Source organism: Netta rufina, assembly GCF_964035555.1.
Source record: "Netta rufina genome assembly, chromosome: 4".
NCBI classification, from domain to species: domain Eukaryota; kingdom Metazoa; phylum Chordata; class Aves; order Anseriformes; family Anatidae; genus Netta; species Netta rufina.
Window position 1 is genome coordinate 58008748 of NC_140127.1, and position 26388 is coordinate 58035135.

At 46.5% G+C, this 26388-nt stretch overlaps 1 protein-coding gene across 1 annotated transcript in view; it reads right to left on the minus strand.

Annotated features, from left to right (window-relative positions):
* The window catches only part of RBPJ (recombination signal binding protein for immunoglobulin kappa J region), a 58097-nt gene extending 41733 nt beyond the window's left edge, over nt 1-16364 (minus strand). Inside the window, exon 1 of the mRNA XM_084285496.1 lies at nt 16317-16364. Coding sequence (XP_084141622.1) covers nt 16317-16336 — 20 coding nt within the window. The 5' untranslated portion in view covers nt 16337-16364. The remainder of the gene's footprint in view (nt 1-16316) is intronic.
* Nucleotides 16365-26388: the final 10024 nt, after the last annotated feature.

Consider the following 26388-nt stretch of genomic DNA (forward strand, 5'->3'; position numbering starts at 1 on the left):
CGTTTTATACAAGCAGGGTGTCCTTACCCCTTTAAAGCCACGTAACTAGTCCTTCATTTATACTTCAGCTACTAATTAAGCGTTCCCACAAAGAAAAGACACAAATTCAGATTCCCATTTAACAAATAGTTGACTTTTGAAAGAAAAAAAAGAAAATAGGGCACGTATAACAAAAAACGTTATTTGTTTCAATAATGTAAGCTAGAAATGCCTTTCAGTTACTGCTATTATTAATTTCATAATGGATTTTTTAACCAAGCTTGAGAAATATGATCTCTGCAATGCCTTATCATCGACCCCAATAATACTTTTTATAACTGTTACTGCAAACGGATCGGTGATCCCTGAAGAGGACAATTAAGCTGACACTCCAGAACTATGGTTTTACTCCCTATCGCAGTCCATTTACAAGAACCATCTGAAAAGTTTAGGTTGTGTGGCCGGGATGTCAGCGGGCTAACACCTTATTATCCTTCCTTCTGGTCTTATAGCATTGCAGTTCTCGTACACAATGATCCGTGTTCCTCTTGTGCCAAAGTAGCTTTCACAGGGTATTTTTCATAAGAAAAAGAATCTGCAGAGCACAAAATGCAAAGCAGTTATTATTGTCCATTTTTTTAAATGGAAATTGTGTGAATCATACTTAATTCAGGCAGGCTTGCCTTTCAGGTTTGTCAAGTTTAAACTCCACACAGATGCAAATTACTGCTAAAACTTCTCCCTGCATCTTAATGAGGTACATTATAAACTATGAAGCCAACTCGAAAACAAGAGCATTTTTGACGCCGATTTTACTCGAGCTAGGTACTCTAAGCAGTTCAAGGACTCAGAGGGCAGGAGGAAGCTGTACCCAGCAGCACTTGGATTCTGCCCGATCCCAAGCCTGCTCCAAGCCTGGTTTCCCAGAATAATGCTTGTGCTGGCACAAATTTGTGTGCGAGGATCAGACTGCACGATAAGCGTGCCTAAGCAGCGCTGCGAAGGCTCCCAACTGCTGAGCTCCGAACCCAACCTCTTTTCAAAACATTGTCTCATCCTTTCAAGTGCGGTCAGGCCAGAAGGGAAAGTAAATTGTCAAAACTGCAGGCAAGTGCTAAACAACCCGGTTTAAGAAGACATTTTAGTTAGAGGCTACTGCTGTCTCGCTTGTACCTTGCCTGGTTTAACGATGGTAGCCAACAAGGGATTGCCAAGCGTGCGGAGCGTGGACCGCGCTCATCCGCGGCGAGGTTTCCTCTCGGCAACTCTGCCTACTGCTGCCTCAAACGGGGCCGCCCGGGCTCGCCAAGAAAAATGCTAATCACAGACAAATGCAATAATTAAAGGTCAGAAATCAGATAGAGAAGCCAAATTCCTGAATTCGGGTATGCGGACGCTTGTGCAGCCAGGATAAACGAACAGAAATGTCTCCTTCTAAGCAAAATCGTGAGATGACCTATATAGGAAGTTAGGGCTCAGAATCCAGCAGTCTGACAGCACTCTGCCTTCTTCCAAGCCATTAATGCATGCTGGAAAACAGGGCCATGCTAACATGTCCACAGAGCATGCTTATTAGCCTACTAACTGCTAATAGCCTTGCATATTTCCCAGCTTACTAAAAAAAAACGAACCTCATGTATGAATCTGATTATCCATCCTCACAGTAACTTCGGAAGCCCTAATTCAGGCCTGACCAAGTTTAAAGAGTGGAGAAGAACTGAGTTGCTCTGAGTTTGATGAGAACTGGAGGCTGGAGAGATGTTTCCAAACTAATGATGTCATTGGAAAAGACGCCCAGAGCTTGGAAATCACGAACTGCTTCCCAGCTGGTCAGAGCACAAACACATCGCCATGCCACAAGCCACGCTCTGCCCACGAGGGATGAAGGAGGTGATGGTGTCGCCCCGTAAGCTTTCCTCGCCATACAAGAGGAAGCGTAAGTTCATTAGTCCTGCTGTTTGCAGAACAACTTGAGGACAAAAAACCCCACCCTGTTCCTTGACAATAGCGTATGCAAATGTAGTCAAAACAAATGGAGAACACTGAAACATCAATTCTGAAGTGCTTGAATTATCTTACAGAGATATGGGAAACTCTGAATATTGTCAGCACAGCATTCGTGCATGCAGAATGCTCTATCGGTGTTTCATCGTGGAAGTCTTAAATTTGTTATCTACACACTGCTCAGTCAGGCATAAGAAATATGAAAGCAACAGTTAGTTGTAAAGTCATATTATAAGAGGGTCTCCCAAATGCTAACAGCAGCAATAAATCATGAAATGTAACTTAACCGCTGAGTTGCACACAATTTTAGGGACGCTGCCCTAAGTAGACTTTTAAACAAGAACCATGAGTTGAATATTAAATTTATGATCATAAACCTCTTGGAACAGGTATGAAATTGTTATGTTTACTAGCCTGAAGAAAGCTGAAATCCTGGCAATTTGAAGATAAACACCAGAAAAGTATTTCAGTGTTAATTTAAACTTTTTATTTCCCCAGTGGTTCACAGGTTGTTGCAACTGCGCGCCCAGTTACCCACCATGTCAGCTAGGACAGTGCCCGACTCTTTAAATAGATGGTGCTGCTGTGGAGACAGAGGAAGAACTGCAGGACTGTTTCTGTGACGAGGAGGGCAGTGGGAGAAGTGAAATGCGAGCTGCAGGTTTGGAAGTCTGAGGTATCTTTCACTTCTGTTTTGTATTTTTTCCATACACACAGGAAACTCCCTTGGGGGGGAGGAGAAAGACCAACTTCCCTACAGCTAAACCCAAGAACATATGTAAAACAGTCAAGTCGCAAGGCTTCAGTGTTTCCATACCTTAATAAAAAAGAGCGAGGCAAAAACTGAGATAGCAAAGTCTGATTTTCCCACCTCCAGAATGTCTTCAGACAACCCATGTGGGAAGCAGTAGGGAATTCAAGAGAAGCAGGAGTGAAAAGAAGAGCAGAAAGCCCCCGCAGACACATGTGCATCACCACCCACCTCGTCCTTGCACAGCTCAGCCCCTTCCCCAGCCCTGAGCACTGTCCCTCTGCTACCCTCGGTCCCCTTTTTGCTGCTGCAAAGCAGGAGAGGCAGTGAGGAGGAAGAAGGGCAGAGCTGACACTGACATTGAGAGCCTTCTGCTCCCACTGCTGGGGGATGTATGGGTTACACTGCTTTGGTACAGCCCAGGGTCCAGCAAGCCATGTGCTGGTCTCCAGCAGCAGGCTTCATGGACAGCTGGAGGAAGGCAAGAAGCAGAGAAGCCTGACTGTACTCACCCTGAAACGTCCTCCCTGTCTATGACTATTTTCAGTTCGGGGGATTTCTGGACCCAATGCTGATGCCAGGAATGAACGCAGCCTTTATTAATAACTGTCGCCTCACATGGTCCAAGCATGCTGTAGACAGCAAAGGATGTGTTTGGAGGCCAGTGGGGCAGAGAAGAGACCGAGGGAGGTTTCTGCTACAACACAGGGCTACGCGGGATGCGCAGGAGAATCCCGAGGCACCGGGGCGTTATCAGCATGACCAGCCCTGAAAGGTCACCCTACCCCAGCTCTAAAAGACAGTTCTGACACGCCAGGAAAGGCAGTGTCAGAGTAGAGTGACACTTTAAAAGCCTGCAAACCGCACAGCTCGGAAGCCACAGATACTCCCTGGGCTCAGCCAGCCGTCCAGTGCCGCGTGATAACACGAGCCCTTCTGCAACCAAAAGGGAAAGCACAAGGAAGCTCCGCTGGCCACGTCGCTGCTTTTCAGAAAGCTGATTTAAATAAAGAAAGAGCTTCTGAGGGTGCCGGCAGTTGTGCTTTGGTCCCATGCAGTACAGCCCCAGGTGGTTCTAAGCTTTGGGAACTCAGTAAGACATTTGCCTTCGCACCAGAAGGAACAGATAGGGCCTGTGAGCTGCAGTCACCCCAGTTGTTTTGGGGCTGAATAGTGAACACAGCCCAGCATTTCAGGTAAACTAGGGCCACTGCTACGCGTGTGCCGAACCCGTACACCACCCTCCAGATGAAGTGTGCAGATGCTAGAGATGAGTACAGGCTCCTTACAGGAACGAGACCATGCCAAGAGCAGGGGCACTTTGATCTCCGCGTCCTCAAGATGTTTCTAACAGCTACCGCTAACTGCAGGCGCCGTACAGCACAGATCCGAGAGGAACGAGACGGAAAGGCAAACAGCAAGTGGACAATGCACCGAATGGCCTCAGGCCCAAGAAAGTTCAGTGGATTCCATTACAGATATTTGGCAAAGGAGAAACTGATAAATGACTCAACTCTTCGGAGAGCAGCGTGAAGTTACTTTTGGCTTCCAAGGCAGAAATTAAGAAGGCAGCTGAAAAAAGGAAGAGGCCACAGTCACAAGGAGCGATGGAGATCTGGGACAAAGCTTAAGCGCTTGCTTCCTGTTTCTGCAATTAGGATCCAGTGTTGCAAGACGGAATTTTCAAAGGTTCCTTTTAGCGAAGGAGAAAGGTTGCACACATCGAGGCTCGCTGGTCAGAACCACTATTCCCTTCTGCTGTCCGCAGGACATCCCTATTTGAATTCTCTTGCCACATAAACGGGGGGGAGGATTGCTTTAAGCCAAAGGGCTACATGAGCTGCTTAGCCAGAGAGTAAACAGGCAGAAGGCTCAATGCTGAGAAGTCAGGGCCCATTGCTGCACCCCACCTGCAGTGACATCGTGATGTTAGCCTCAAAAATGAGTGGATTTTGTGACGGAGCAGCAGTAGGCAAGTTCGTGACACGTGCACCACAAAATCTACAAGCTACTGACGATTCCTCCTCTGATCAGAACAAATGTTGAAGATAAATATTTCAATTGAACTGTTGGTTTTTAACCTGTATTAAAACACTCTGCATGAATACAGTTTCTGTAAGGTTCTGAAAAGGTATTAGGAAAAGCAAAACTAATGTACTGAACCAGCGAACCAGGCAAAAAGAAAGATGCAATTTTATTGAGAAAATTACACATACACTTTTAAGCTATCCTAAATTAGGAGAGATGTTGTGTACAGTAAATATTAACTCAAGTTCTGTAACAAAGCTGTATAACAAACGACCTGAACTGAAGCTTATCCGCATGCACGCACCCGCATTTTGGGCACTGCTTAGCTACAGAATTTAGCTTTCCAAACCCGATCTCAGTTTTACTTTGTTTACTTTCAGCATTTCAGAAGCAGTCCTTTCTCCCAGCTCTGTGGCTTTAGAAATACATCATATTAGTAAGAACAAGGTGTCCCATTCCTTCCCACCTTTCAATGCATGTCCTACAATGCCGCTAGAAACTGATTGCGGCAACTCTCCAGTCATTCAGTTATATTTTATCCATCCTTGGAGGAGCAGGAGAATAAAGCAGTAACAGCTTCCTAAACACTTTGAACATGGGGAAGAGGACTGCAATATGCCAAAAGACAGGAGGGTAGTGAAAAGAAATAACTCTGAAATAAAGCAATCCTCCACTACTTCTACTCCCCGCCTTCACATCATTAACTTTTGTTGCTTTTCCTTTACAGCTTATTTTATTTTTATACAGCTCCTCATTGCTCCGTATCCATATTTTGCCTCTTGCTACATAAGGTATTTCAGATTCTTGAATCTGTTTTCTCCCTGATTCTCTCAAGCTCTGTGAACGATGGCAATGGGCACCTCAGCTGGGAGACGAGCAGCGTACCAGCACTCATTAGAGACGCCTTTTCTCATGATGGAGGACACCAATCTGGCCAAGCTCGCCATTCCCAAAAGCAAGGAACAGGGTTTGGACTTGACTTAAAGCAGGCAGTTGTTAGCATATCATATTGGTTAAACAGTAAGTGACTTCCCCACTGTCTTACAGGGCCAGTAATAACAGAAGCTGGGGGGAAATAAAGACTGGGATGGATCCAGAGCAGGGAACAGCACAGTTAGAAATCCTCTGGAAGTTCTGCTCTGAACAAAGGCAACTGGACGTAAACTGCCCAGGAGCAGAGAGAACAGGGCTTATACAGAAACTTCACAGAAACAAATGGGGAGATAAAAAATATTATGGTGCGATGATCCATAAAAAGGGATATGTAGGAGCAAAATTAGTTGAGATCTGGTCACAAAACTCAGGGAAGAACAAGTCTGAAAGTAACTAGGTAAAAATAATTTAAAAAAATCTCAATACTTCATATATAAAACAAGAGGAAACATTGACTGAGTCTGAATTCAAATTCGAGGAAAGGAATGCCAAGCAGTGCCTATAAATATTCTTCAACTAATTTCAAAACAAACAGGAGAAAGTACTAGCTGGGACAGCAAGTGGGATGCTGCTAGGATAGTAACTCTCATCTTAGGGAAAACACTGTTGTTACTGAAGGAAAAAACCTGAAATCAGGACAATACACAGGAAAATACCAAAAACAGAAATGGTATCACAGGTGTAAGCAGTAAAATCTGTATTAAGAAAGTACATGAAACAACCACGTCCACAACTTGAACCCTGCGTATCAGAAGCACATAGGAAGACTTCTAGTAAGTGAAGAAGTCTCTTATCTCTCCAGATGTAATACTCATCGCTGCCTAATAACTTCTGGAAAATTTTGGTCTGTTTTTTTTTTTTTTTGAGAACTAACTGAAAAAGATAAACTTCCAAATGTGAACTGATGCAACATGACCTTCAGGACTGTGCAAACTGATGAGTCAAACCAGTCTCCTGCTAACTTGAAGTGCCGTACAGCAGTAAGGTGAAACAGCAGAGAAACATTTTTTTTGTTTGTACAGTACTGAGTGGTATTAAAAAAATAATTCATCCAAAAAGTATCCAAATGAACACAGGAAATCCTCAGGGTATGTCTGGAGAGTTTTCTTGTACATTTTATTCCCATGTGAAGATTCAGCCTAGATTCAATGAACACTCACATTGGCTTCAAACTCCATCTCACCAGGCACCTTCAGCACATCTTCTGAGGTCAGCTTTTGTCTCCTGCTGTCTCAAAAGCTCCATGTCAATGCAGCAGCCAGTCAGAAGGAAGAACAATTTTCCTTCCAGCTCAAGGGATCCAACAAAAAGAGTTGTCTTCTGCTCTCTAGCAGCCTGTAGCACTTGGACGTGGCTGTAAGCTCCCGATCCATTTTTCCTTTGCTGCCATCCGAAGCATGACTTACCACTTCAGCAAGTTTGCTGTCAGCAAAACTTCCCAACGAGCCCTTTTTTAAGGCATCGTTTCGTAACCATTCCTTTGTTTTGTCTGTGAGCTATTGTGAAACACAGGTATTTTGCCCATTGCAAATAAAAATACGGAAAGTTGTGACGTTTGTTTTAGTGCAGTTCTCGTGTTTGTTTTAACGCAGTTCTCAGTATTTTGAGAGCGTTACTACCAAAACATAAGCACTGCAAACACAGGTTTTATTTACTGTGTTATCAAAACTGAACACTAACTTGGCCAACACTGGTATAATTAAAACATAGGAAAATAAGTCTTTGTGCTTTAATTTTCCTATTTCTGATGAGCTTTACAATCAAAATACATTCCAGAGTTGGAGAGCTCCCTCTTTTCTTCATCTATACAGTATTCATCTATCACACTTACCAATAAACCATCACGTTCACCTCCACACCCAGCAGCAAAACGTTTAATACTGGAACTAACAGCCACCCGTGTAAGTTCAGCGCTTATCCAACCATCTCTCAAAACCTCGCTTTTACATCACCAGGAGGATTCATTTTGCATCATCTGTGCTGACTGACACAGCTTGTCACAACGTGCCACGTGCCACCAGCCTCTTCCAAAGAGGAAGCCTGATCCCAAATGCTTCGTTTGACTGACTGCTCAGCACAGTTTATTGACGGAAGGTTTGTAATGCACATGTAAACAAAACAAAACCAACACCAACTCGGCAATCTTTAAAAAAAGTAAATTGGAATGCAAAAAGGAAAATAAAAACACCCCAGGACTCAGTGCTGGCAAAGGAGCACTGAACAGCAAAAGAAAAAAGGTTGGCCAGAAAAATACTTGGACACAAAAGACACATCCAGAATAGTTTTGCTATATCCCCTTCACTTCTGGAAGATATTACATTATTAAGGATTTTACTAGTCATCACTGTATATCTACTACAAAACTAAAAGAGCGTGAAAAGAAACACACACACACGCAGCATAATACCAGGCTTTCAATACAACTTTTTCTTTGCTGAATTCTTACACTCGCTACTGAAGCCAGCATTGGCTGGCTGAGTTGGAAAGCAGGAAAGGACTTCGAATTTTAAAAATAAATACCTATAGAGAATAATTTCTTCTGGAGCTTGAAGGCATGGCTCCAGCCCACCAGAGCACCACTCTTTCTTTGCCTTTACCCACTGGTCGTGCCCCATATGGCCCAGCTATGTCAGAGCAGCACCTTTCTGTTCCAGCATCCCCCACCCTTACCAAGACACATTGATTACAGCCACGGCCACACTTCATCTTCATTACCACATCCGTTTGTCAGGCAGGTTGAATGCCTAAGAAGTGTGATGTCTTTCGCTCTGTGACCCAGGAGGGAGGAAGACACGATGCCACCTGCTGAAACGCAGCGAACCCATCAGGGCACAGCCCCCCAGGGCAAGGAGAAGGGGGCCGGGAGACACTGACTGAGCTTCCAGCTCTCCACCGACCCTGCGTCTGACCTTGGCAAGTCACTGGCTTTTTGCACGTGTTTTGTCGTGTTCAGGACACGACGGGTTTTTCCACAGACGGCTGGAACAACAACAATAAGATAACCAATTTAAATTATTATTTTTTCTCTTATGCCAGGCCCTAGATCCCTTCTTCAACAGCACGAGCTGAGAACAAGCACAAGCACCTCGGATTGCCCAGACCTCCTGTGTGAAGGTCCCCTCGTACCAAAACAGCAGGGACGGCAGCAGCCCATCGCAGAGACTCCCCCTACTGTACCAAAACCTGATAAAAGCTTCGTTTCACAAATTGTTCTGCTGAGCAAACAAGTTTAACCTTATTTTCTACACAGGCAGTTCCTAATCTACAGCTTGCGAAAGCAACGCTGCCTGCAAGATCCTCTGCCACTGCTCCCAGCCAAAATTGAATTACAGAGTTAAAATAAGAGCTGCCAGGGAAAGGAAAGCAGGATATTGCCTAGAGAGTATTTTTTACTCTGCGCTGTTACTATGGCCCGGCAAAAATTAGGGACCAGTAATTTACACAATTCAATTCCCTCTGTCAGGCTTAGAGAATTCTGAATTTCATGGCTGCCTGATCAAGTTTCCTTCTGATACCAGGCTTCCTGGTAATCTCCCAAAGCACCACACACTGGAAATACGCCACAAGTACAAGTTATAAAAAAGCACAGATGAAATGTTCTACAGACCGAGCAATCTTATCAAGAACAGCAGCAGAAAGACTGTTGTCTGGCACATACTGAAAGATGCCCACGTTTTTCTGTGCTCATAATGGAAAATTAAATAGAATTAAATATTTGTGTTGCTACTCAAGTAACTATAAATAATTAGATTAACGCTGACCCGTTGCAATATGTACTCTTGAACCTCGCTACCAGGAGTAGAACAATTAAATGAAGTAACAGGTGTGATCTCGCATGGAGCAGTCAGAAAGGATCACTTGCCAACGCAGCTCGTTGCCTTTCACCACACGTGCTCTGGATTTTGGACACACTGATTAAATGCCCCTTCATGCAAGTCAGTCGTACAGTTGCAACGAAAAGGAGGAAAGCTATCCTTCCATACAACCACCTTGATTCCTTCATGTTTTCCAAGTAAAGCAGCAATAACTTTAAAGTGTTCATTACAGAAATGCATACTTAAATTCAACAGGAAAGTTTTCAAGGACTTACGTACAAAGACGCGTTCAAAAAAAGAGCTCGACAAGCTAACTGTAGATACATGCTGCAGACCGAAATTTTCAGATCACTTTAGAAAGAATAAATCATGTTGTAGCATCATGTCAGTCACTGAACCACCTGAGTTACTGGAACAGTAAAACACCGATATAACTAGTGGTAAAGTGTTATAGATAAATCAAACTTTTCAAAAAATAGAAAAAAAATGAAACTGGAAATGAAAACGCTTATCCTTGCAAAGCTACAGCCTCCGCGTGTTGTAAAGATGTAGAAACTCAGTCTTAATCAAGAGATTTCTCACATGGTGCATACTGAAACCCCTATCTCCTCTCCCTTCTTGGTAACAGAGTTTACCGCCACCAACACGTAGTTTACGCGTTTACAGGCACGAAGATGTGTATCGCTGGCTGGTTAACCACCGCAGCAGAAGAGTACGGAGCATTTTTTCAGCAAACGAGATCATTTTAAATTGCTTACTATATCCTGGCCCCAAAAAAGTGGCCTGTGATGTCACACACAGACAGGCGAAGAAAGTTTCTTCAGGTTGGGAAGGGTACTTCACATGTTAAAAAAAAGGTAGCAACCACAAAACACACACACACACACTCTCGCGTGCGCGATTTATGAGTAAAAAGCACCACAACACAAGCAGAACCCCAGGAAATGAGATAATGTCAAACTCCGTGCCTCACGTTTACTTTTCCACGACTCAGTAAGGATATAATGATATGGAAATTGCTACTTTCTATTAATAAAATTTTCTCTTGAAATTTATCAGCTGTTTCCTCTTCTGAGCTTGTATGCTGGAAAGGAATGACCGTAACACCGTATTACTTCCTTGCCTCACATGATCTTACTTAGTTCTTTCTGCAATTATGTTCAAGACAAACATGACAGATGTACGATATTAGATCATAAGCATTTTACATGAAAATGAAACCTCAGTAAGTTCAGAAACACCATTTTGCATCTATAATTGTAAATTTGCCTTGAAATAACAGACTTAAAAGGCATTCCCAGTTGTGCACACAGAATTAATTTCATCCCACAATCCAGCTAGTGATGTTTACCTTTTCCCCCTCTTTATCTAAGCACTCAGGAAAAAATAAGCAACCCTTTAAATGCAGGCAGATGCTTCAGTTGCTTTTTTTCTTCTTTTAATAGCACAATAATGTAAACTAAAAATAAAACAAAAAGCACTTAGAAGTACGCCCTCCCTGGGAAATGCTCTTGGGAGGCAGTGATTCAGCACATCGCAGTGCCATGCAGGTCAGCTAATAATGTGCTTGCAATTAACAGCCAAAGCACTCAGATTGATCAGCAGAGAAAGGATGGCCCCAAACTTGAGAATTCTGCTGACACGATTTGCTCTCCACATGTGAAGCTCATATGTGGCATCAACTACGTCCTCCATTCCCCACAGACGTTCACATGTATTGCATAAGATCCCATACTTGTTTGTGTTAAGCGTGTACTTTACACATCTAAAACTACACTTTCTCTGCTCAATTTTACCAAAGAAAACCCCACAGAATAGCTATGTAGTGCACCCACCTTAACTATACTCTTTATACCGTAACTGTACTCTTTTAAGTAACTCCAATAATGAGTTCCTAAAAGCTTTTTTCCAAGCCCGTGCACATGAAGGTGCAGGAGGTCTTTCAGAAAGCCTTCACAAGCCCTTGCTGCTGCAGGCTACTTCGGCTTCTTTGTGCGCTCTTTTTAAATGTAGAAATCGTTTGAGGTCCTAATAACGATAAAAAACTAGAATGAATTACTGCTGCAAAGTAGAATGTAGCAAGTCAGAGGAAAGAAAGAGTGTTCTCTCCCACTCACAAATCGTTTGTGTAATTCATAGTAGAGAATCAGAGCTCTCTCTGCACAGAGATACTGGTAAAGGATTCCGCCTTTTAAGTACCGATTTAAAAAGCCAAAACATGTTACGCCTATTAAGACAGACTACAGCCTATTTCTAGAGAAATCAAGCTCTACAAAGATGATTTTCAAAGCTTCCTTGATACATCAACTACAGTAAGTCCGAAATGACTAAGAGCTACTTAAAAGAACGAATAAACAATGGGAGCAAAATCCTAATCGGAGCTTAAAGTCATAAAATCGCTCCTACCAAGCCTACAAATGGTTAGAAGAGCATTTGTTGGCATCTCAGAAGACTCTCTCAGGAACACAGTGCTCACAGAGATTTCCCAATAGCCAGAACGAAGACGCTGACATGCCCCTTGATCGTGATTTAAATGTTAGTCACACAAAACCATCCCCTCATTTGATTGTAAACGAGTTTCTCCCAACAACCTTCAGCCCTCATCATGTGCGCGCACACAGCACAATAGCCACGGTTATGCTATTACTCAAATCTTAATAAGCACTATGCTTAAACCTCCAGCAACAGTAAAAACTGTAGCCCGAAGATCCCATTCCTCGGATCCTGCTCCTGCAGTCCACACAATCCATCCTCCAGCCCTGGAGCTCCACGGACGCTGCTCTCAGGAACACCTCCTGCAGCCACCGCTCCGGATCCAGGTGCAGCTCTTATCTCGCCAGCCCTGCCAATCACCCGGACTATCGGCAGCGCTTCTTCACCGGAAATATTCTCCCTGATTCCCTTGGCGTGGTTCCTCTCGTGACTCAGCCCTTATCATTCTCTTTTTTCCTTTCAGCACATCCTTCTGGAGGAGCATCCCCATTCACCTCTGGTGGTTTATGAGCTCCGCAGCAGCCCTCTGTCTCGCATCCCTTCCCATTCCCCTCCACCTCACCCAGTACCACACGAAGCCGCTGCCTGCTAACAAATCACAAACACACTTTCTACGCCGTATCTGCGATGTTTGCCCGAGCTAACGCCTCGCCTGGCGCCTCCAGCCTGTCCATCCAGATGCCTCGCTATCAGCTCAGCCCCAGCCCAGACAAAACACGGCCGTACGGGCCCTGCCACTGCTCCAGCCTCCTTTCCACCGCTGCAAGTCGCTGCCTTTTGGGACTCCTAAAGCATCAGCCCTCAAACCATGGCTCTCTATACATCCTCAGACCTATAAGTTTTGAGACCCACGTCGCTAAGATATGCCTTCAGTAGGTTACATTTTATCCTGTGACCACACCAGCGCACATCCCAGCTACCAAAGCAGCCTTCTTCATCTTCCAAAACGCAGAGCTGACCCTGCTTTATTTACTCTGAACCTTCCTCTCCAGATTGCTTTTTCAGACCAACATCAGGTCGCACGAGTCCTCCTCCCCTCCCACGTCCCCAGCAGCACCCGCTTCGCCCTCTGCTTCCAGACCCGTGCTGCTGAGTCCCCTCCTCACACCACTGATCGGGACGCAGAGGGGGCAGCTTTCAGCGAGCACCCTGACACGTTTCCACCTGGTGCTGAGCATTCTCCTGTGCCACCACAGATCTGCGGCGTCTTCCCTCACCCTTCGGTCGTTCGGTGTTCAGGAAACACCTCTTCACCACCCAACTTCGAGGTGACTAATTCAGGCACCTAACAGCCTGCTATTTAGAAGTGTGTTACTAAAACACTTGTCTATGGAGCCTCTGCAAAACGCTGTCCCCAGGAGAAGCCTGTGCCGTTGTTATTGTCTTTTTTTCAGGGTTTATCTGAAAGCTGCTTGAAAAATAACCCAAGCACTGTCTTGCTTACTGCTATTACAAAGGCTTTCACTTGTAATCAAGTACTTATGGCTAGCATTTACCGTTTTTATCTACCATTTCTAAATTTATTACTTGCTTGCCAGTACAGAAATCTTTGCAAAGGTTTTTGGCGATGGCTTCTTGCTTTATTTTTTTAGCATTTTACAGAGCGGGTTGTCCCAGATTACACAGTGAGCCACAGAAGACACCACTCCACTTTTTAAGTCAATTTAAAATGACTTAAAAATAAGTTCTGAAGAGCAGAGATTGTCACACTGTTGCATTAGGCTTACCACAGCCATTTTCAAGCTAATCAAGGCCTAAAGATATGTTTAAATAGCTACTGATACTATAAAAGAAGTGCTTTGCACCCAAAACAGGCAACTCTAGTTAACATTTTCCTTAATTTTGCCACGTTAAAACAATGAGTTTCCTGGAACTGCTCACAAGCCAAAAACGCTCCACAAAACCCCCAAGCACTATCCTATTATTGCAGCCATAAATGATCTGCTTCGGTTAAAATCGCCTTCCAAATAGTTCATTTTCAGTAACTGCCCCACCGTTTCTGCGTACCTTACTAGACCCAGGTCTGATACCGTGGGCTTTCAGCCATCCCGTACACACCAGCTGTTTGGATCGAAGCGTTCCTCATGATGCACAAAGCATGCAACGTGCTGCAGGTAATAAACTGGTATCGTACCCTGACTCCCCCCCACAATTACTCCAGTAAGTTCTTACTATTCCACCCAGCACTGCACAAACCATAACTTAGGCTTAGGCGTGCAGCTTTCACAGGAAAAGCTGTGTTTTCACACGCAGCCTACACTGGCTACGGAAAAAACATATGCTTTATCTCAAAAGCTTGAGCACCCGTAAGAAAGGCACGCCACTCAAACACCAGGCAGTGTTTGGGCACTACAGACTCCACTTACAGCTTTTTAATTTCAAGCATTTTTTTTCCCCTGTTCACTACCCAGCTTTTGCAGAACAGCCGAGAAAGAAAAACCATTTTTACTGACTGTTTGGAAAAAAAAAAAAAGTCAGTTACTGGAGTATCATCAAGTCGCGTCGAGTGTGCTAACGTACACAAACAGCGCAGCACCACAGCTGTAGCCCAAAAACTGCTCCTACGTAAAGACCCCAAGCTCCTCGATACAATCTAGCTACAACATCAGCCAATCTTAACATACTTCTTTTTATCAATGTAAAAAGCAATGAACAATAAGAAAATGAGACAACTTTTTCAGAGAATTACTCAACTTAGAAGTTTTGAACAGTAACTCCAGGGTTAAAATCCAAAACTATACATAGTGTTTTGTATTCTTGTTAAAATGCTTTTTTAATTTGATCGCCCATTAAAAAAAAAAAAAAAAGAATGCAGAGTTTGTCATTCTCGGCATTTTAACGTATTTCCACGAAGGTTGACTGTAACGTCACAGACACGAGAACATTTCTGACCAACCTGTAATAATCAATAAACAGAAGGAAATGGAGCCCAAATATTCAGATGAGTAAACTAACAGAAACGTGGAAAAGCTTAGTTGCTAACTAGGACACAGAGTACCACTTGCAGCAAACTTTAAAAGCGTTTCTTCTTTCAACTGTAACCTCTAAAATAGCACACTGCAGGAACCATAACAAATACGACCAGCTTCACCAAAGAACATTTAATTGGGAAAATGTGTACGAGCCGCAAGATGCCTTTATCAGGAGAGAAATCAGGCACGAGCTTCGATATAGTTTTTGACAGACAAGAGCGAGGAATTGGAAACACTGCTGCCGCCAACCAAAACAACAAAATACCATAATGCTACCTTCTCCACGAGAACAAAAGCATCCACCACCAACTCCACCCCACCCCCAAGCAGGCTGTTGCGCTCCCTAACCACACAGCCCATGCTGGAGACAATGTAATCCCACGGGGAAGACAGAAGGTCACAGGCGCAGTGTGAAGCCACAAAATAAGGTCCACTTTTTGGACGGGCTCGGCGGTGCTTTCACCGCTCACAATGTCACTCGGAACAACCAGGTGGAGCGCAGGCAGGGCCCGCTCTTCTCCTGCTGTCCCTTCCCTTGGCAGATAGGAGGTTACACGCGTCCAGCGTGCTCCAAAATTCAGGGCACGGCCCTTACGGCAGGCAGGAGAGCCCAAGATGTGGCAGGGGCAGCAACACTCCGCGTAACCCCGCAGGGGCGATGGGACGCTGCGTGCCAGCCGTGTGCCTGCTGCTACCCACGGGCTGCAGGAGGCTCCGGGGGTGCCGCTGGTTACAGGGACACACGGAGCAGCGGGGCAGCCGCGATCAGCTCCCCCAGAGCATGGCTACAAGTGTCGGCAGCTATCGCCTATCGCGACACACGGCGGCGGAGCGGGGCGGGGAGCCCGCTGCCCTTGGCCGTGCGGGGTTAGGAGCTGAGGGCGCCCAGCAGAGCCCGGGGAGCGGCGGAGGGGAGGCGAGGAGGGGCGGCTCGGCCCCGTGCCCCCACACAGGGGCTGCCCGGCCGGCAGCACCCGCAGCCTGCCCGCACCCCGGGGGGCACGGCCGGGCCCAGGCGACCCCGCGGGGACGAGCCCCGAGCCCGGAGCCCCTCAGGCGGCGGAGCCGGGAGGGGGGGGGGCAGGGCCGGGCCGCCTCAGGGAGCCCGGGGGGAGCCCCGCGGGCCCTGCCCCGCGCCCCGCGCCCCTCAGAGCGCTGCGCCCAGCCGGGGGGGACCCCGCCGGCGGGGGCTCGGCTGGCCGGGACCCGCCCGCACGGCCCCCGGAGGTCGCCCCCGGGCTCCCCGAGGCGGCGGCGGGGCCGGGGCCCGGGCGGGCGGCGGGCGGGGATCCCCCGGAGCGCGGCGCTCCCGGCGCGGCGCCGCCGTCCCCCCGCACTTACCCTGTCACAACAGGCGCCATCTTCCACAAACTCTCGCCAAAACTCCTACTCTCGCGAGAGCTGCCTCCACACACACCCCCCCCTCCCTCCCCTCCTCCTCCTCCTCCTCCTCCTCCTCCTCCCGCTCCCCTCGCGCCTCCCCTCCCCGGGACGGCGTCGAGCATGCGCAGAGCGCGGGAGACACACGCACAGCGCCCGGGCTCTCCCCTCAGACACAACAGCCCCGGCGTGGGAACCGGCGAGGTCTCGCGAGAGCGCGCGGCGCTGGGGAGAGGGGAGAGAGGGGAGTCTCGCGAGACTTGGCCGCTGGGGGATTCCCTCTCTGCCCGCTCGTGCGTCTGGCTGCCCGGCGGAACGAACCAACGCGGGGACAGCGGGGGGGGGACACACGGCAGCGGCACTGCCCGCCCCCGGGGAGCAAACCACGCGGGGCAGCAGGAGGGGGGGGCGCTGCCAGCACACCTGGCAGAGCTGACCATTAGCGGCGGCAGGCGGGGGGGGGGGGGCTGGCGGCCGCCTCCTCCTCGCCACCCCCATACCCCGATCCCCCCCCTCCCGCGGGAGGCGCTGTGGGCCCGCCCGCCGTGTGCCGGGTGAGGGCGGGCGGCGCGCGCCGCGCCTCGAGCCCGCGGCAGGGCCCCGCGGGGTCCCGGCGCCATGTTGGGGCTCGGCCGGCCCTGAGGGCGCTGAGGGGCTGGGGGCGGCCGGGGGGGCCCCGGGGCCGGCACCTCGGCGGTGCGGGCTGCCCACTGCCGCCTCAAAGTCCGTAAAATCGCCCTACAAAGCTCCATCTGGGAGCGCACACCGTATGTGCCTTCGTTCCCTTCTGCTCGGTTTAAAAATCGCCTCACGCAGAGCCCAGAAACCAACCAGAAAATAAAATCTTTCACAAACGAGGGGTTGGAGGTCGGGGTTCAGAGGGGTGGGTGCGCCAAGGACCGATCCCATTTCTTACATAAAATCACATTTTTGAATAATAAAATGTAATGAAAACCTTGCTTTCTTAATTCTGGTGCCTTCTCCAACCAAAAATCATAAGAAAATAGAATCATAAAATGGCCTGGGTTGGAAGGGACCTCAACGATCCAGCCGCAGCCCCCTGCCATGGTCAGGGACAGCTCCCACTAGGTCGGGTTGCTCAGGGTCTCACCCAGCCTGGCCTCCAACACCTCCAGGGATGGGGCATCCACAACCCCTCCGGGCAAGGTTTATTTGTTTAGCAGGTAAGTTTGGGGTCTGCTAAGACCCAGACCAATAAAGCGACTCTTGTACTCTCAGAAGTCTCGGTGTGGATGCTGTAACGAGAAGGTATCCACAAAAAGAAAGGACCTGGCTGTGCTCCAGCACATTGACATAATGAGAGGAGCCTAATCTTGGATCCATTTAACAACGTGACCATTTCAAGTCCATTAGAGGACTGTCTGAAAATTAATCCCTTTCTGTCCTGGATTCTATCCTACCCATTCAACCTCTTCGTACCTTTAGCATACCAATTTAACTTCACATACATGTTCAACATAGATTTAAAGATCCCCCGAGACTCCAAAAAGTGCATCATTTTCATTACTTCACCTCCATACCTCTGCTGTTTCCCAAGGTAGGAAAAGCGAGAACATCCTCGGTAACACCATTAGTATGATGTCTTCCCTAAGTACACTCGTACTAATTCAAGGGATGCGTCAGATGTATAAAGGCATGCTCTAAGAGATCGTTTGGCCACCAGGTTTACTGTAATCCTGCTCACTGCACAAACAGCTATTGTTTGCTATTATCAAAAGCACTTTTCCCCATCGTGATTTCCCCTTCTGAAAGGAGTTACGAAATGACGTTGATTGGCTCCACGAAGGAGCCGAGAAGGCGCAGCTCTTGTCAAAAGCACGATGCATACTGGAAATCCTCTGTATTGTTTGTGAAGAGCAACTCATAATCCCTTTGGAAATCTCTTCCTAAAAACATCTTCTCTCTTTTTTTTTTTTTTTTCCCTCCAAGGCTAAAGAATGATCTCAGCTCATGCTAGCTCCGTTCCGTTAAGAATGGTTCCTGGATATTTGCCATGGCCTGTCTCTAGATGGTCATTTTCTGGGGCCCCTCTTTTGCTGTGTTTTGAATTGAACTGGAAGATCTAAAAATACAGCACACGATAATATGCCATGTCTAGACTCTTAATATTTGACAAAGAATAATAATCAAATTAATTGGATACTGGAGCAGGTATATTATTTCGAAGAATAGTTACAGAAATGATTGTAGTCCTTTCCATCACTGACAGAGTGATTATAAAACAAACAAACATTATTTTTTTTCCTTTTCAGTTATAAACAATATGTAGTGCAAAAGGCCAGGAATACGGTTCACATCAAAAACAATAGCCTGAAATTATGTGAATATCTTGAGGTGGAAGGAAAGACAATAAAGCCACAGAGGTGTTTTTTTGTTTGTTTGTTGTTTGTTTGTTTTTTACTATTGTGCATGCATTGAATTTTATCCTCACTGCTAAAGGTTCTTATTTCATGTGGTAGAGTGTGTGCAATTTCAGTGGCCTTTAGTGGAAACTGAAAGCATCTCATACCTCAGTGAGCCAGGCCCTCCTTTCTGTTCTGTAATGAAGGTAAACACCTCCAGAGCTGAGGCAGGGGAACAAATTTAACTACAAAGTTTGCACTATTTACATTTTTGTATTTATTTGCTATGCAAATCAGCAGTCGGCCTTTCCAACAGAAAGTGATTCAAGCCGTGCTGAATTCAGTGGCACAGCTCTGAATGGAGCCCCTGGCTTCCACAAGGATGTGGGGACACTCAGCTCGGAGGTGCCATGGACACGGGGGCTCTCTTTCCAGGAGGCGGCTTTGCCCTGTGGGTACCTGCTGTTGTTAGCTGCCTTTGGAAAGGGAAGGTTAAAGAAGGAAATGGCTGTTACTCTTGTTTTGTAAACCCTGGGACAGGGCCGCCTCATCCTTTTTTTGGTTCACTGGCATGTAGAGGTGTGGACAGGGCCGGGTCCATAGGGCTGTCAGTGCTCTGTCCCAGGTCTGAGCTCTGTGCAGGCACCTACAGCTTCATCTGGGGATTCATACAGTCCCCTCATCCCCTCAGGACTCAGGGTGGAAAGAAAAGACAGGGATCAGCCCCTCTCGGTGGTCTTTTTGCACTTCGTTTTGCCTGTCAGGTGGCATTTAAGGAGTCACCTTGCACAAACAGCCCAGCTCTGGAGCGGAGGGCAGGCGGGATCGGGGAGCGCTGGGTGCAAGCTGTACTAAGAGGCCTCAAGATTTCAACAGCCTGCTCGACCGGTCCGGAGCAAACTTTCTCCGTCTCAACCCTGGCTCGGTGCTGCCCTGGAGCTCTTTCCTTCGGGCACGGCACTAGCTAGCACTGCTGCCTGCCCTCCTGCTCGGCCACTGCCCCACATCTAGCTGGCCTGGAGACAATTCAGGGGACTGCAAATCTCTTAGGGACTGCCCCCATTTCTGCAGAAGCACCCCATATCTGTTACGTGCTCAGCACTGAGTCCCCTTCCCAGCCGAGCCTCGCTTCTCAGAAGAAATAACTCATAGCATATCCTGTAAAATCCTCGCTATTTATAAAGCATACTGACCTTAAAAACATCACAGGTAGTAGATTCACGCAGCTATCTGAATCTGCAGTTCATTGTAAGTAACAGGTTTATCTCTAGATGCTGCAGTTTGTATCTGGTAATGTAAATCACACATTCGAGTAGTACATGCTATGATATAACCCTTCTGGAATTTTATAAGCACAGGATGTACAGTGTGGTTTAACCGCGTGTCTAGGAAAGAAAATAAACAGGCAGTTGCCCACAGAGCATATCTTACATCTGAACTTCTGTGCATGTGCCAGCTAAAGTGATCGCCCTAACCGCTAGCTGGACAACTGGATGGCAGAAGTGCCTCTGCTGTTCGAAACGGGAGCTATTGTTCAGCGTAGCACTGAGGATTTGCAACACTGTCCTGAGGGTGATAAGGATAAAGAGGAGGGCAGTTAGTGATCTTAAACGGGAGCATTGTTAAATAGTTCTCGCTTGTGTGTCATAACCTCAGCAGCACAAGGAAAAATCGTGATCCGCATCTTAATGCCAGCTAGGGCATAAGTGTGCCTTGGCACAGTAGCTCCTGAAAGCTACGGTCGGGCTTGTGCCTCTCGAGAGTGCCTTGCAAGCAAGTACAGTCCCTCCACCGAGCACTTCTAGAATCTAAAGGCGAGATGCAAAAAGTGAGTATAACAAACAATAGGAAGGAAGAGGGGGAGGGAAGATGAGGTTAACAGTAATAACATCATGTGGTTATGTAGGTTAACAGTGTGAAGGGTTTGATGACTGGCTTCTGAAACCTTTTATTTTAAAGTATTTTTTCTACAACACCCTCTGAAGACACGTTTTGTATTGAATTAAATTTCATGCCTCACCCCACCATAGAAAAGTACCTCCAGTTACTTTCCATTGGGTGAAGTTTTACTCCAATTGCCTGTAAACCACCCTGCATATCTGTGTGCCTCCTTTCAGAGCAACAGCTGCCCATCTCTGAGCAGCTCTCCTCTCCACACATGCAGGGTGCCCGTCCGACAGATTTTGTGGCACCCGGTTATCACCCTGGGCCACAGCTCCTGCTGTGGTGCCCTCAGCCTCCTGCTCTTCGGGCTGCCCTGCAGATACCTGCTGCAGGTGAGCCTGTGAATGCGAGGGCATCCTGCCAGTACCTGCCCGCTGCCCGGCAGCATTCCCAGCTGCCTTCGGCTCTCACACTTGGGTGTTCACGACCACAGGCGCTGGCCAAGGTGAGATCCGTAGGGCCCCACCTTTGTGCTGCTGCGAGCTGGTGCCTCGGGTAAGCACACACACCCACCCAGCCAGTTCTGGGATTCAGCCGTGGCACACAGGATTACCAAGTGGTTGCTGCAAAGGAGCACGGCAGGATAAACCACAGCAAAAGGCTCTTCCGCACTTCCAAAACACGCCGGGGAACATCTTGTTCCTTTTGTGTACGGCCCTTTGGCGTTCCAGGGGAGTGCGACAAAGGTAAATTAATTGCATCCCTCTGAAATCAAGAGGACAGGAAAGCCTGAACTAGTCAGTTAGACCATGAATTATTACAAACAAAACAAAAAGGAAGATTTAAAGGTTATGACACAGCTCCAGATGTTTTATCGATTTTGTTCATATATAAATACAAATTGAGTTTGCAATGCTACGGGTCTGAACCGATGTGGAAACAGATGTCTGCGCAGAAGTACTTAACCAGAGGCACTGTCTCAGTTCTGATGTTTTCGTGATGTATATTTTAGTGTACTGGCTACGCTGACAGGGGCACGCTCACACCCAAGCCTGCAGTTCAGTGACTGAGAGAGGATTTTTTCAGACAGTCACCTCTCCCATTCATGAGGCTCTCTGAGAAAATGTATTCTGACAAGCCTCACCTTTACCTGCAAATAAAATGTGTTTGTGGAAAAGCCCCTAAAGAGTGAAAACTCATTAATTTGACAAAACACGAAAGAAACCCAGACTCTTGATTACACACGTTTTTCTCCTGTATTTAGTGCTTATGTGAATTTCAGACTGACCATAAAATGGTATTAAAATAAGAGCTCAGCAGCCTACTCTGAAATAAAACCACAAACTGCACGTAACGCCTTGATAAAACTACTACTGGAAACCTATTTAACATTATAATCCAGCCTTTTTTACTATGTACTAGGGAAGTCTGGGTCCCAGTCATAACCACATGCTATGTAGAACGGGAGGAAATTTAGGCAGAAATCCTTAACCTGTAATCCTCCATACAAACATGTGCACGCAGGAATTTTCCTTGCGATGGCTAGAGAAAAGAGTTAGGAAATAAATTGCTTTACAGAGTGCAAAGCTAGGTACCGCATACATGCTATTTTGAGAATTTAGCAGCAGCTAAGCCTTATGCTAGTCCCGTATGAAGAAGCTAAATTCATTTTGCATGTTTGGTGGCTTATGGAGAATGCCTTGGGCTATGAAGATAATACTTGGTTTTGGTCTATTTCTTTATTTAAAACATTGAGGACGTTATACATTCCTGAAGGAGAAGATTTTTAAAGTATTCTAAACATGTGGTCAAAGAACATGTAATCCTAAAAAAATAATTCTCTTGTTGTACTGCTATCTTGGATCCATTTAGATGATTTCTTTTGTCAAGAACAGTCACACAAATTTTAGCTGTTGTGAACATAGTCTAACTTCCATGCCAGTCTCCCCCAGAACACCAGTCTGATTCTCTGCTGTGCTGTAGCCCTTTCTCTGTAATCCCCTCTCCTCCCCAGCCTGTTTCTGGGAGTAAGTGATGAAAATAAACTCCGTACAAATTGCCTGAGAACATTTCATTGCGCAGATCCAGGGTGGCTGACACTTGTGAATAAGATAACCTTTTCATTTCTTTTTTTTCCTTTTAGTGGATTAAAAGTGACCTTTTAATGCTAAAGTTCATTAGTGCTTGGATATCATATTGATGAGCTTTGTATAACTGAATGGATGAACAGATAAGTCAGAAGCAAGGTAATGAGCTTACGGCTGCTAGGAGGTAACTGCAGCCATGCCATTGATGCTATTTAAAGAATTTCTGAATGCTATTTATTGGCAGTCTTGGTTCAGAAGTCGCTATCACTTCTTTGATCATAACCAAGGGTATTTTGTTCTTACTGTTGTAGCTACATAAGTTTCTAGAAATCCAGCTAGACGGCCGTTCTTATTACTCATGGCTTCATTATCAGTTTGTTTTTCTGCTCATTACTGGCACTGACCTTGCCAAGAGCTATGCACATGCATAATTTTACTCACGCGATTAGACTCATTAAAGCTAATGGGATTAGTCAAGAAAGTAAAGCTACTTCTGCCTAAGTGTTTGTCATTTGGGGCAGTTTGACTAGGAACAAGATCAGGAAACTGGAAGAAATTCAGACCAAACAATATTTTTCCTTAAAAGTCGCGTAAAGAGAAATTCAAACAATTTTTCCTTAACCCAAGCCCAATAGGTGATGAACAAGAGATGCTGTTGTTCTCAAGCAGCTTTCCAGGTACTTAGCCTTCAAGATCAGAGCTACAGATTCACACAGAAAAGTTTTCACTTCTGAATTTCCTTTACCTTGTATGCCTTTCAGCTATGTATTCTCCTTTCCCAGTTTTGACCTGCGAAAAAGTTTTTTTATCCTTATTTTGCCAGACGCAGCACAATTCATCAATTTATGCACAGGAGGTTTTGCACTGGAGGTGAACAGGAATTTTCTACCATTGGTTTCTCTTCAGAAAAGGGTGTTTTGTCCAAACCGAGGCTGATTTCAGCAAACTTTACCAGGTCTTTCCTCGAATCTAGGATGAAATTTCTACTGAGAGGCAATGGGAAATAGACATCCCGGCCAAGAGCCCAGCAGCAGAGGCTGAGTGTAACCCGACAGCTATGTCACGATGCTGCAAACCAGGAGAACCCAGAAGAGGTTTTGCTCACACAGAATGAGGGAGATCGCCTTGAATTAAACAGCATAAAACGTCTGTTATCTCAGAGGACTGGCCTGACAGCTAGGACACAGGCTCGTAGGCTTATGTTTTTTTGTGTGAAACCTTCCAGAGATGTTTATTTTGCTACAGTACGGGGAATAGACTGTGAGGACGTTTTCTGGAAAAAGAAATCCATTTCTTTCCCAGTACTTCTGTTGTACTTTTGTACCTCATTTCAAGCACTGCGAGTCTGCCTGTCTGTGACCTGCCTGCTGAAAGCCTCGCAGAAGCATTAGCGCAGCCAGAAATACAATATTTAGAGAGCAGCTGTGTTCCAGACCCTTTCTCTGATAGCCGTCTTGGCTTGGTCTGAGAGAGGAGTGGCAGGGAGCAGTTATTCTCTCTCTGCTTTCTACCCCAAGGAAATTCCCTACCGGATTGTCGGGACAATTTTATGGCCATCGGAACAACAGACCAAACATACAGTGAGTGATTATTAACTCCCATTTTGAACAAGCTGTTATTCTTACTTGTCATTTTTGACCTCTGGTGAGATGTCCCACATACAATAAATTATAAAAAATCTGGCCTCTCACTTAGAAAAACAAATGCCAACTGCCCTGCTATCATTCTGAGGCAATAAATCTCCCCTGGCCTTGGAAAAAAACATCACTTGTGGACTTTCACCCATTTTATACCTTTTTTTTTTTTTTTCAAAACAAACACTTATTTTGATTCCTGATAAATAAAAACAACAATGAAAACTGAATAAAGCTATAGCATTGTAGTCTGAAAGTTAAAAATCTCAGTGCATATTGACTCCTGTCCCCTGGCTTTTTCCGGGTAGAGGTTAAAAAAACAGGAAATCCACCACTACCAAGTCCAATACTGGGGGTGGTGGATGTTTTTAACTATTATTCCTTTTTTTTTTTTTTTTTTTTTTTCTCCCTAGGATAGCCGCTGAATTATGCCCCGATGCGCACGATGTTATGAACGTTGGGGAGAGCCATGTGGTGCTCCTGCAGCGCTTAATCTTGATGGAGCCCCAGCGCCCAAGGTTTTACGATTAATGGCAGGGGAGGAACACCCCAGCGACAGTTAGGGTTTTGCCAGCTTGTACTGTATATACAGCTGTTGCTGCACAGGGGAGGGAAACGCAGGGTCTGGCTGTCTGTTCCGAACAAAAAGAACTGGCACATGCTATTACTTCCAGATCATTGCAGTCCCTGCACCACCATCTGCTGGGGGTCAGAGCAGTTGTCCGGGTCGGCGTCAGTCATGCACAAACTCAATGCCTTCCCCGGCGCTGCGCCCAGCAGTACATATTTACAAGAACAATAAAGCGAACCTGCTCCCCGGACACAGGCACCACAATGCTCCGTCACATTCGGAACAAAGGGGCACAACGAAAGTTGCTCTGCATTACAAAGGGGGTTCTCGGGGATCACAGCTTTGTGATTTCAGGCCGTAACACAAATTGAAGTGAAGAAAAACTGTCACCAATAAGCTCAGACCCGGGGATCATTGTGTCTGTAATTGACGTAGCAGCTCTAAAAGGGCGCCTGGCTCTCCACATTTCCCCTTTCCCTTTTTACAAAGTCCTGTGTAAAAGATAGGTGAATGGGGAAGGCTTTGACAGTAAACGTTAAGCACTTGGATATATTATTCTGTAACAGTGGCCGGATGATCACCCCCACCTTCCCCAACTCGCCTCTGCCCACATCTTTCACCGGGGTTATGCCACGTGCTGGGGCAAGGTGCAGAGAGCCCTGAGCTGGGGTAAACCGGGCAGCTCCTCGAAACGGGGCCGCTACACTCTGATGCTGAAACCAAACGAGGAGTTTTAGCATCTCTTCAGCCCGAGCAACAGCTAGTGAGTAACTCATTTCTTCTGCTAAAAAGGGCTGCTCCGGTAATACCAGTGTCACACACCAACTGGAACTGTAGGATCCTGCCGGCCCCTCTCTCAGTGTTTTCCTGAGCCTGTGGCTCCTGGGAGGGGACGTGGGGCTCCTTGCTGCATGCTGAGACTCAGTGCAGAGGCCCAGAAGTAAAGCCCAGCTCCTCTCCTCAGCCTGGGCTGGTTTGCTGCAGGGCCGAGTCCGATGTCCCTGCACTGGATCAAAATGGAAGTGGTGGAGCAATGGAGCTTGGAGCTAAGATGCCTGCATTGCTTGTGACAAACTCAGCAGTATTCAGCCATTTTGGTCTCAGCGTCAGTAGTATTAAAGCAGGCAACAGTGCCAGCATAGGGTAAGAGGCATGGGCAGCAGCAGCCCTGGAAAGCTGTGAAGAGGGCAGGTGGAGCTAGATCCAGAGTATTTGTTAAGTGAGGCTTACTGCCAAATAACTAGAAACCATGCTGTACGAGTGAGAATTCGCTAAGGACTGCTGTACTCTGCCTCACATAGCTGCAGTATCTGTCACAGCGCTACCACATACATAATCTTTGACATTTCATCTGATAATTAGTGGTTTTGGCACAAGCAAACCCGATCTCGTTAGGTCCTCTCCTCAGTTGTTTTCGTATTTTACTAAGCTCCACTCTGGGCATTATTTCATTAAGCCTCTTGGGTGCATGTCACATTTGAAAGCACTCTTGGA